The 12,965-nt window shown below is 38.0% G+C and overlaps 1 protein-coding gene across 1 annotated transcript in view; it reads left to right on the plus strand.

Moving 5' to 3' along the window:
* The window catches only part of CFAP58 (cilia and flagella associated protein 58), a 125,045-nt gene that overhangs the window by 42,245 nt on the left and 69,835 nt on the right, over window positions 1-12,965 (plus strand). Inside the window, exons 12-14 of the mRNA XM_020788938.3 lie at window positions 2,298-2,438; window positions 2,729-2,952; window positions 9,199-9,310. Of these exons, the coding sequence (XP_020644597.2) occupies window positions 2,298-2,438; window positions 2,729-2,952; window positions 9,199-9,310 (477 nt within the window). The remainder of the gene's footprint in view (window positions 1-2,297; window positions 2,439-2,728; window positions 2,953-9,198; window positions 9,311-12,965) is intronic.

Raw genomic sequence — 12,965 nt, forward strand, 5'->3', positions numbered from 1 at the left:
GTGGGGAACAAGGGATAGAGGTCCAACTAGAATGGTTGGACCCCTTAGAACGGACGGTTTTGGTGTATCCCCGCGGTCAAGGTCCTTGGAAGAAGGTGGTGCGTCCAGGACCAATTCCACTGAATCCGAGACCCCAAGAGGGAGATCGGTCCTGTCACCCCTGTTGTTGGACCATTTGTGCAGTGAGGAGCAGTTCATTAAGGAACCCGACAGCCCAAGAGAAGTTCGAACCATCCCCGTGTTGAAGGATGAAGAACTGAATTATAGACTATCATTGTCTTGGACTGAGTTTCCAGTAGATGTTTGCCCTATTGGTCCTACAGAAGTAGTTGTTGATTCTCCTTTCGCTGTTGTTAATAAAAGCTTAAATGAAAAAAGTAAGGCTCCTGTGGTCATTCCCGCCAAGAGGGAGGAACTGCTTAACTTTTCTACCGAACCCAATCACACTTATCCTGCCAATGTTCAGTTTCTACTTAGACTTTTGCATTTTTATTGCAGAATATGAAGATTCTATATATGCAGGTCTTGAGATGACAGCTGTGTTAAATTTTGCACTTGATTCCAATCATCCTTTGAACTTTGGCTTAGCCTAACAGCTGCTGGATTGTGCATTAGTGGTTGTGATTTGACATTGCATGACAGATTTATGTGTACTTCATGCAGCTTAACCAGGGAGTTCATTTGTATCAGTAGCTTCTGCTAACATATAAAGATGCATTTTGTTTACAACTTCTATCTTCTGTAGCATAAAGGGAAACCATGCTCTGATATAAAAAAGTAAATGTGCTGAACATGTGAGCCCCTTTATGCTTGCAGACAAGTTCTTTTACACATGGTTTATTGCAATTTAATACAAGGCAACAACCATTTTTATTCTGATAGAATTTCATCAGTGCCTAAAACTAAGTAAGTAAGATATAAATATTGTGCATATGGAAAAATAGAAATTTTATTAAAGAAAACAGTAATAGGACAAGGCATTTTACTAGTACAACAGAATATGTGTATCTGTCATCTTACATTATTGCATTATCTTCTTTGTCCACTGTTTCTTAAGCAACAGAACATGCCGCCTTTTATTGGGATCCGATTCTTTTCTTAATATGCTGCTTCAGAGTGGGATCAAACATTTTTATCATTGAGGAACACTGTCCTCAGGAGAAAACATTATTGTTCCAACTGATGCTTGCCCCTAATAACGTTTTGTTTCAATGGTTTTAGTAGAGAGGGTTTTTACTTTTCTGTTCCTTTAAATGAATTGAGTGACTGGTGATATAAGAAGCCATGGGATGTTCTGTTGCTGCTGGGTGTGGCATCAGTAGGCATCTGAAAATGATTTAGCGCAATTTGATGCCACCAGTTAATTGCCAGCAACGCAACAGTACTAAAAGTAGATGGAAGAAGTGATAATTGAGAGCTGTAATTTCAGAGGAGCAAAAGTTATAAGAAATGAAGAGTTACTGCATATGCAATAAAACTGTGGTAGAATTTCCCTCTGTTTGTTAATATTCATTCAACACAATCCCTTTTATTCTCATATAAGGACTAGTGACCATTTGGTGCTTTCTTGACATTTAGTGTTGTGCTTTAAACCAGGCTCTGTCTGTGCTCCTGAACAATCCATGTTCTCAGTGCTCCATTAAAAATGTTAGCAATATGACTGAAGGTGACCTGACCAGTATTTGTTTTATTACTTTGTCTGAAAGTGTGCTCTGTCATCTGCATCAGTGGAATTGTTCAGTAGATAGCAGCTTTCCTGATCTTGCCCAGTCTTCTGTATCATTTCAGCCAGATGCGTTGTGTCCTCAATCCAGCAGTAATTTCACTGAATGCAACAGAGCTTACTTCTAAGTAAGTGTTATATGATTGCAGCCTTACAGTGTCAACGAAAATGTATCTTTGACATGCTGCAATTCTAACTAGCTTTTTACAGCTGTGAAGAGTGTTGTGGGTTATACACAACTGACACTATTGTAGTTCATTTTTCCCCCTTTGCAATTTAAGAAGTCCTTTCAAATTACAAACTGAGCCTAAGTTGCAGTGATGTTTCTTCTGGCTATGATGTACTTTTAAAAAATGTTGGAAATATTGTACAACTTTTAATATCAAGAATCAAAGGTATATTTCTGTGCTAATTTTCATTTGCTCTTGAGAGCCAACTAACTAAATCAAACAAAACAAGAGAAACTAAACACGTGTAAAACTACTTCTAAATCCTAATGACCTTAAATTGCCAGGTTTATGAAGTGGGAAGTGTTAGTAAAAACAATATTGTTTCCTGATTTTTTTCCTGTTAGAGTGAACTGCTTAAAATGAGACAACAAGCTCTGGAGACAAAACATTTTATTGAAAAACAAGAGGAGGAAGAAAGAAAACTTTTGAAAATTATTTCTGAAGCAGATGCAGAGAGAATGAGGCAAAAGAAAGAATTAGACCAGGTAGGTAGCAGGAACATCTGTTCTGGGTCTTTTGTGACACAGCTGAAATGGGTTGGCAAAAACCTGATAGAAGTTATGTGTTGTAAGACAGAATGATGCCTGTTTATTCCACTTGAAAATTGGCTTTTCAGCCCAGACATTTGAAGACCCTTACCAATATTGTTTTTGTACTAGACCCTTACCAATATTGTTTTTAGCATTATAATTTTTACTGACCCTCATGCTTTGTGACAATTTTCATGGCTTTGGACAATGCTGTAGAATCTTGTCTTAGCCTGTCTTATTTTTAGGTTATTAGTGAAAGGGACATTCTGGGAAGCCAGTTGGTTCGCCGCAATGATGAACTCGCTCTTCTGTATGAGAAAATCAAAATCCAGCAGTCAATTCTGAACAAGGGAGAAATGCAGTACCGGCAAAGAGTAGAAGACATCCGACTACTGAAGCTGGAAATAAAAAAACTTCGTCGGGAGAAGGCAATACTTGGCAAAAGTGTGGCTAATGTGGAAGAACTCAGGTAGAAAGTGAATTACCTTTGCTTAGGGCTGTAGCCATGACACTGCTTTTTGAGACACCAGGGAACATTTATTTTTGTGCATGACAAAGATTGGTTTTGACATGTAAGTTATTTCAAAGTAGGATTTTGTTTCAGCTGACCTCATACACATACTAGATTAGAATTAAAACAAAGCAACCAGTCAATAAAAATGAAAAAAGGAAGTTCCTAGTGTCGAGACGACTGCAGTTCTGACTTTGCTTTCATCAGATCTTTAGTTTGACAGTAGGAAAGGTGAACTACATGATGGTTCTTGAGGCCTACAATAGCAAAATAACTTTTAAGTATAAAATCTACAGTGGAAAAAGAACAGTTGACATATTTATATAATTTATTATATGTTCCCAACTTTCCAGCATTTCAGATTAGACCTCGCAAAAAGACTTGCATAAATTTTCACTGTCAATTATGTTTATTTGAGAACAATTTAATGAAATTGTTGGATTTACTGTATCTCCCCTATTTTGGGGTAACACACTAAAAAGAAAAAAAAGGCTTAACTGTACTTGAGACATATTTGTTTTTTTAAAAAGAGACTGTTATATAGTCATTATGGGTTTATAAGAAAACAAAAACAAAGCAGTCTGTACTTTTCAATGGGTTTCTATTCTGAAATAGAATACTTGTTTCTGTTAAGGAAGATTTATGATGCACGCTACACTGTTTATTATGTGTTGGAATACTTATCACTTCAAATACAAAATCTGCTGTATCAGAAGTATTATTGCATTTACACTTGTCCTGCCATAGCATTGTTACCTGGAATAAGTACATGACATATCTCAAAAAACAGATATATAGCTATTTGGATTTTTTTTCATGAATGAACATGGTCTTGGGGGTGGAAAACTCCCCTTAAATGCATTGGTATTTCTATTGGAGTAATTTCCATCCCAACCAATATTAAGTCAGTTAGAAAGAAGGCTATCTCCAAAATCCTTTATTTCAATTGAAAATTTCCCCATGCATTTTGGCCTGAATTTATGGCTGCCTTCAGAGGCTGCATAAAATAAAATAAAAAAGAGGAGGGGAATTCTCTCCTTTTTGTTTTATTTTATACATCTTCTAAAGAAGGCCATAAATTCAGGACAAAATGCATTGGACAATTTTAAATTGAAATAAAGGATTTATTTTCTTACACATTGAGACTGCAGTTTTTCTTTCTGGATCATTTTTGTTTCATGTATGAGTTCCTTTTGTTCCTTATCCCAAAAATGCATTGACGTTTTCCACTAATTTCTGATAATTTCAATTCTAGGCAGGGTATATAATAAATTTAAAATTCATTTTCTTCTAAAACATGAGCCTCATTTCTCATTGCAAACTTCTCTTGCAAACTAGCCAACAGAACAAAGATAGAAGGATCACAATAAGTAGCATCAACACATCTCAGCTTCACTAAGCCTGGCATGAGTGAATCAATCTTCAGTAGTAACTTGTCAGACCAAGGAGTCTGATGTCTGAACATTTTCCTAAGAGCCCTATAAAACTTTATAAACTGGGGGGGGGGGGGCGGAAATCAGAAGCTTCATTTGTTACAGCTAGCATTTTGTCCCATTTAGGGTTAATTCCACAATGAAATCAGTGGTTTCCAATCATATCAAAATTCACCTGGGTACCAGCATATAATTCTTTTATTGTTGCAATGATTCCAGTCATTGCAACATCTGACAAACCTTGACATCTGAGCGCTCAGCTTGGAGGCAGGCAGTGCACCATGGCCTCTCTCATTTGAAGAAACACTTGTCCAGCAGGCCGAGGCAAAGAGGCAGTCCTGAAACTAGTCAAATCAGGGAGATGGACAGGGGATTGTATTTGTCTTCAGTGTGGAAGGATTTGTCACTCTCGAATTGGCCTTCTCAGCCACACTAGACACTGTTCCAAGTCCTCTATTCAGAGGATGTTACCATAATCTCTTGAGACTGAAGGATGCCTAATCTAATCGATTCCAGTCAGCATCAGTCATCAACATTGCTTCCATGTTCCATAAACACAAAAAGATTTCAAAGTTGTTAATACATCAAAAAGGCTTAGAATTACTGTGTTTCCTCGAAAAAAAGACAAGGTCTTGTACTAATTTTTGCTCCAAAAATGCATTAGGGCTTATTTTCAGGGAATGTTTTATTTTTTTTCATGTACATTTTTTCATGCATCTACATTTATTCAAATACAGTCATGTCATCACCTTCTGGTAGCTGCACAATGGTGGAGGGTGGAGTTTCACTTAACTGGGGCTAATTTTGGGGGTAGGGCTTATATTATGAGCATCCTGAAAAATTATACTAAGGCTTATTTTCAGGTTAGGTCTTATTTTCAGGGAAACGGGGTAGTTCCATTAACTTTCTCATATCTTCCTTAGTTTTAACATTTTACCCTTCAATCCAACCAGTCAGTAAATAATCCAGATGACAACCTAGCTGAGTACAGGTTTCATTAGGTTTCTTCCTTAAATTTATCAGTTCCCTTCTATGATGTTCAGCAGTTAATCCAAACCTCTGTTTTACCCTGTTTTTATATAATTTATAATTCTGGGTCTCCTCCAATCTCATTTCTCCATAAATTTCTGCTAAGCACCCACACATTTAAGATTTAAGATACCCCGTTCTTTCTTCAGGCTTAAATCCTATTTCCACACAAGTTCTTTCAAAAGTTGTGAGAAAAGAGTTCACATTATCTCCTTTATAATATCTGGCAAATCTCTTCATATCCATCTGAGGATATCTCTTGGTTTCATTTTCATTTCCTGAGGTGATGGATGCCAATTCTGGTTCCCTTGCTCTTAACTGGAAGCCCATTTCTTTCTCTCTTAATCTTCTTTGTTCCCTTTCTTCAGTTCTCTCACCACCAGCTTGTTTTGATTCAAGAACCTGAGCTTCCATTTCTGGATTTCTTTTTCTTTTTAGGAGGCAGCTGTTTGTATTTCAATATATTCACGAAGGCTTTCACGGCCGGGATCTAATGGTTGTTGTGGGTTTTTCGGGCTCTTTGGCCGTGTTCTGAAGGTTGTTCTTCCTAACGTTTTGCCAGTCTCTGCAATCTTCAGAGGACAGCACTCTGTATTTCCTTACAATTACTTCAGAACTTTTATCTCAGGAAATACATTTAAAATCTTCCCAACACTTATTTCTTTGTCCAGGCTAAGTTTTTTCAGTTACTCCTTAACTTTATTTATTTATTTATTTATTTATTTATTTGATTTTTTACCCCGTCCATCTAGACAACCCAAAACGTTACCTCAGGAAGTCACTACAGTAATCGCTTAGTGTCTCTTAGTTTACCTGCAATTCTCCTACCAATTTACCTCAAACTTTTACCTCAGAGAATCATTCTAATCAACAGAGCAACAGACACTTTTCTCTCAATTTTAAAATTTCACTGAGATAGAATTTCAACCACCATATTTCTAAATCCCACCAAACAGCATTCTCCAGGACCTCTGCTGGATCTCTAAAATCACCCACTGGATTTTCAGATCCTACCATGATTCCACTGATTAAGTGACCAGCCCCCACCCAGGCTTGCCACTTTTAAAATAACCATCCTCGATTGCCTTTGACTCCAGCCATTAAACATACTAGACCAAGCAAAGAATGAAACAATTGATATTCTCTTTATTACAAAGTAACAATGTCTAGGGAAACAGATTTGAACTTCAGTTTTCCTTCAGTTACAGCGCAACTGCCCAAACACACCCTCCTTCTTTGCTTACACTCTTTCTTACACCTAACATTGCAGCTCCCAATGCCCTTTCTCCGTTGGGCTCTCCCAGACAGGTTGACCACCTGAACCTCCCCAGCCAATCACCTTGTTTCCCCTGTTACCATGCAGATTGGTCAAGGTTCTGTCACACCATGTAAATAGGGACTTCAGTGGCCAGGACAGAATTGTGTTCCAAGTCTTCTGTTTATTTTTTAAAACTGGAAAGAGACAACTTCCTTTTTCATTTCCAGTTTTTCTTTTTCTAATTCTAGTGCCATAGAATGTCTTTACCACAAACATATGTCAGCAATCTAAAAATTCTATTTGAGTGACTTATTGGATTGATCTGTATTTGGGACTGGGGGTGAGATTTTTTTTCTCTAGGCCCAATTTCCAGTTCATGATAATATTAGAGGAGATTTATATGGGTTGCCTAATGTTCGGATACAGAGGATGTGTCTAGTGCAGAAATTAAGGAAAATAAGTGCTTGGACTATTTAAGTATTTTCTGATCATGGCATATCATGATTCAATGAAGATATGGTATGTTAGAATTCTTATTTATTTATTTATTTATTTATTTATTTATTTATTTATTTATTTATTTATTTATTTATTTATTTATTTATTTATTTATTTATTTATTTATTTATTTAATATCCCGCCTATCTGGTCGGTGAGGACCACTCTAGGTGGCTTAAAAGATGCATTAATAAATCAACCATAAGCTTTGTGTATGCAGCTTATTCTTTCAGGCTAGATGCATGATTTTCCATATGTAAATTCAAAGGTATGCCACTGTACCAAGACTAGTAAGTGTTAATAGCATTAGCAACTCTTGCACTTTAACCATTACTAAATCTGACCCAAAGAGTATTTTTTTTATCATTTGCAGTGCTAAGTAGCTTTAACTTGTACTAGTGTTAAAGTTCTTTTGTTTTGCCACTCAAACACAGTATTTCTTCAAATATTACAAATACAAAATCTAAACTGACTGTGCTTTTTATTAATAGTTATTCAATAACGTTTTTATGGTAACAGTAATACAAGAGAAGGGTTGGAACTAAAATGAAAGCAAACTTGGAATTCTGAAAAATAGGTTTATAATGGCTTAAATCCTATTGTGGAACTTTACATCATGCAAGGCTGATGTTGTCATCAACCATGGCTATTTGTGAGGAATTAAAAGTTTTTGATTCCCTCAGGTTTTGAGGCTTCTATAGGATCCATTTCATCAAGGGAAATCCATTGGGAAATGTGGGATGGGAGTAAGTCTTCAACTTCCAGAAATCTCTGCTGATGGTAAAGTCATCCTGATGGTGGCAGGTTTTGGAAATTAAAGACTTCCTCTCATCCTCTGGTCCCCAATGGCTTCCCCTTGATGAAAGGAGTCCAAGGGAGCCTTGGAACCTTCAAGGAGGGGGAAAATGTAAACTTTAATTCTGGAAAATTGATTATGTCTGATTACCTAATCAGTCTTGCCTGGCATAAACTTCATTCATTATGTTATATCATCAGCTGGAATAATAATAAAAAAGTTTCTAATAATCAAACTATGCGATCAGTTTTATAGCTAAATCTCTATTTGGTCACTTTCTGATCCAGGATGATCAATGAGACTAGAGGAGAGTGACTAGCCCTGTCCCCTTCCTCATAACTTAGCTTGAGCACTGATGAGTCTGAAGAGGAGAAGTTTTTGCTCATGCAGCTATGATCTAGCACAACGAATATTGCTCGTATTTCAAGCTCATCTTTGATAATCTTCATACAACAGTAGGTCTCATGTTTCACTCACATTCCACCCACATATGATCTAATGTGGGTGGAATGTGAGTGAAACATGAGACCTACCATTGCACGAAGATTATCAAAGATGAGCTTGAAATACGAGCAATATTCATTGACACACAAACTAGAACCCAGATTTCCCAGGTTTCTTGCTCACATGTATAGCCTACACACAAGCAGGGACCTTCCTTTGTCAGACTTGTTCCTATGTATGTGGAGAAAGTGACAAGGGAGGGTTGGGGCTTTCCTCCCTTCCCCTGATAATGCTAGTAGTGCCTAAATATTGCTAATGTCTCAAGACAATCATTGTTGAACTCCTTAGATCAGTAGGTGTGAGGTTTCATTTATTATTAACTGTGGATACCACGCAAGACATTACATATTTCACCAGCATATGATCTTAATGTTCTAGATGATACTTGTGGTACATACTATGTTTTATTTTCCCTTTTATTATTATACGTGCTTTTGTGATCCACTGTTCCAGTTTCCAACTGCACGTAAAGAGCCTGTTGTGCTGCTGTTTTTTGCAAGAGGTAAATGGTATTACATTGTGAAAACATGTTGAAAATGTTTTTTTCTCAGTAATTGAAAATACTGTTAAAAATATGGAGAGAAAAAATAGGTCATGCAATTATTTTCATCACAGGAGAAAGTAATTTGAAATTTATTCTATGAGTTTGCAGAGATCATGGTATTTGTGTGACTCTCTTTCTGAAGACAGGAAGTTTATCATATGCAGAAGGAGTTACTGAAGGAGCGGACTCGCTGTAGAGCTTTGGAAGAAGAGCTAGAGAATCCTATGAATGTTCATAGATGGAGAAAATTAGAGGTACAATGTCACATCCCAAAAGCCTGAAGTTTCATATAAGCAGAATACTGCCATGCACTTTTTTAATAGTTTTGAGTTTCCCTCAATTTATACTTCTAACATTCTAAGTTGCTTGAAGCTTCATGAAGCTTCACACTTTCTTTTCACATCTGCAGCCCCCAGTAGCTGAACAACCTTTTGCTTTTAATCCAATGGTTCATTAAGAACAGTGCTATTTCTACTCATTCTTTGCCAAGTAGCTGATTGAATGCCTTCTGACCTGGGAAATTTTTCTTGTAGAACTATTTCTTGTTTTATGTTGAATTGTCTCCTCCCAAATTTTCACTTCATAAATATTTGGAAGTGGTTTGCCATTGCCTTCTGCCCAGTACTAACAAGAGTTAATGTTTAGTACTGCTGCCGTGGTCTGTAAAAAATCTTTCACTTGTGTCACCCTCCACAACTAGGATTTCTTCACTATCTTCTGGTGATGCAGCAATTAGTTTCTGAAGAGGAAGGATGGATCACTCCAGTGTCTCAGCTTTGACCATTCTGCTTTGCATGACCCTGCTGATAGTGTTGACTTGTAAAGTAATCTAACCTGATGGTTTTCTCTCAGCCTTCCTGAAATATTCAGTTTCCTTCACCATGTGAAGATGTGCATCCAAGAAGGGAAAATACTAAGTGAAAAAGTGAAAATCAGTTAATGTAGGCCAAATCCATGGCAAAAGTGGTAACTCCAAACATTTCACAAGCTAGCTAAGATTTGTTTTGCAGGGATTCATCATGCCAAAGGTTACTCAGATGACCTCCCAAATTAGTGGCAGTATTCATGCTCCTAAAAAGGTTGAAGTGAATATTTTAACTGTACTAGTTTGCACAATAGCCAGTATTCGAGCTTTTTTTGTTTTTTAATGAGCACAAAGTAGGATGGTGGATTGTATTAGAAATCATTTCTATGGTGTTTTTTTAAAGAGCCAAAATGTTCAATGAACTGTTGGATAGCTCAGGGGTTTAGGTATCTGGCTGTGGAGCCAGAGGTCAGGAGTTCGATTCCACACTGTGCCTCCTTAACAGGGGCTGGACTTGATAATCCATAGGTTTCCTTCCAGCTCTGCAGTTCTAAGATTATTATTGTTTCAATTAATTAAAATGCTTAGCAATTGCTAATGCTGGGAAAATATTTATTTTGACCTGACCTTTCCTGTACTAGTGAGCTATATGTCTACCTCATAAGGGTTTCTTGGAGTTATTTGTATAGCTGTGGAGGTTCAAGTAAAATACTAACAATCCATCTCCTTTGGACTCTATAGATGACAATAGTGTAGTATATAAAGGGGAAATATAATTTAATAGCATTCCCCTGTGAGGAGAAATACAACAGCTAAACCCTTCTTAATGGGCCATCTTGCCTCCCCCTGGGACCCATTGAATATGAAATGTCTAGTTCACCTGTTGACTTGGGAGAGGCCATGTTGTTAGAGGAGGAGTCAGAAGAAATGGAAAGCCTGGGAAATTTTAAAAGTCTGGGAATGAGAACATAACTTCTGGAGGAGGAGGGAGTGAGGGAGGAAGCAGAGAATTAAAAGGAAGGAATAGAAGAGGAGGAGAAAGGGAGAGAAGGAAGGAGGGAAAAAAGGGAAAGGATTGTCAGGGTCCGGGACTTCCACAAAGGATGAGACAATTTCAAGAAAGAGAGAGTTAGACTGACTAGTTTAGGAGGGTTGATCTGGCAGAAAACCCAGGAGAAGGTGTGCCAGATCCCGTGGTGCTTCTAGAGGAAGAAATGCAGGGAGGAAGGTTGCCACAGGTTTGTCATCCTCATTGTACAACCCATCCTTACTGCAACCACCATTGTTAAGAGTTTTTCCAGGCTGATCCATCCACCCAGACCTAGGTGAAAAATACACCAGTGAACCTGGGGGCCATGTGGAGGAAACAATAAAAGGTTTTGTTCCTTTGCAAGCCTAGGAGTAATTGAAAGATAATTGTACCCAGTTGATATTTGACCCTGTTAATGTTTCTTATCCTGTTCCAATAAATCCTGTTAGTTTTGATAAACTAGAGTCTAGTGTTATGCAACAAAATACTTGGGAAGGACTTCCCTTGGGACCTGCTGTAGCATGCGGGGGTCACCCCCCCCCTTTTCTTGTTCTTTTGTGCTGAAAAACTATAATTGCATGAATTATAGTATGCCTGTTTTTCCTTTGGGGATGTTGCTGTCATACCAAATTTTTCCTGCAGCATATTGCAATGGCTAAGTGTGAAGAGGCTGCCCTGTAGCTAGGTGGTTGATGCCCCAGGGCAAATAACTCTAATGCTGATCACTGTTGATAGACTGTTCCGGGACTATGTACATGTCAACACCATTTTCATTGTCAAGTGTCCTCTTTGGAAATAATTGATGAAAATAGACAGTCTGTAACATGGCAGTAACATCACTTTTTGTTATGTATTCCATAAGCTAGTAGAGATCACTGCCATTTAACTATGCTTCAGAGTTCTGAATGTTACTGTTTGAAATGATCTCATTATTATACACCGGAAGAGGAGGACATCCTTGGGTGGGTTGTCACCTCCTACTCTATTCTTCCCTACTCTTCTTTTGATAATCAAAATACAGTACTTTAAGCAAATTAGAGTGCCCCAAGTGCTCTCTAGTGTAGGAGGTCATCTCAGGAAAAGTCTCCAGTTTTGTTCCTGCTTCTGCTTTGCAGAAGCCATATTTTTCTGGATCCTTTTTCATCCCTTCCTCCTCTAACTCCAACAGTGTAATGGAACCAAAACTGAAAATGGGAAATGCTGGAGTACACTGTTTCAGCTGTATACATGATGTTGGAAGGAACAATGAAAAGGCAACACTAAAATACGCTGGTGCCATTTTGACATATGCAGCTAGCTCCTGCATGACTGCAGCTCCTCCTGCTAAACCCTTGAGACCTGTACAAAAGCTAGACATTAAGAGGAGCCTCCCATATCATTGGAACACTCCCCACCACCCTCCCAGTCTTTAGAATGGAATGAAGCACTAGATTCTTCTCTTTCCCTGCTTCTGTCAGATTTAAAAGAGGGGGAGTTTGCAGCACAGGGTAAGGAGTGTGAAGCTAAAGAGCAGGATGTTCCTCTTCCAGATTAATATTCTCATGAACATACAGTATTTGGCAGTTCTCATGAAAAAGACAATTAATGTATCAAATCTAAAATGACCAAGTACCACCAATGAGTCAGATCTCCCATCGAGTCTGGGGAAAACATTTGGAATGGTTAGGGCCCATCTTCAGATTTTCCATTTCCAAGTGCCTTCATGGCTACCATCAGAGAAGGCTGGGAGAAACTGCTGTGGCAGTGAGGCCTCTCATTCACCATACTTGAATTGGTATGTGCAACCACCAAAGTGATTGTCACTCCCAAACCTCTGCACTTACTAATGGGGACTCCTTCCCCTGAAACCACACATGTGATCCTTTTGCCTCCCAACAACACAACTCCCATCACCCAGTAACCAGTGACAAACTAACACTTATTCTTTTTCCCTGAACAGTAGCAAATTACAGCCAAGGGCATTACAGGCAAAGGAGTCATTCATTGTTTCTAAATGTAGCTTGTCCCAAAAACAGCGTGTTAAAAACAAGTTTTCCTAACTCTTTTATGTGCATGTGCAAGATACTCTAGAATC

Source organism: Pogona vitticeps, chromosome 3, assembly GCF_051106095.1.
Source record: "Pogona vitticeps strain Pit_001003342236 chromosome 3, PviZW2.1, whole genome shotgun sequence".
In the NCBI taxonomy this organism is placed as follows: Eukaryota; Metazoa; Chordata; class Lepidosauria; order Squamata; family Agamidae; genus Pogona; species Pogona vitticeps.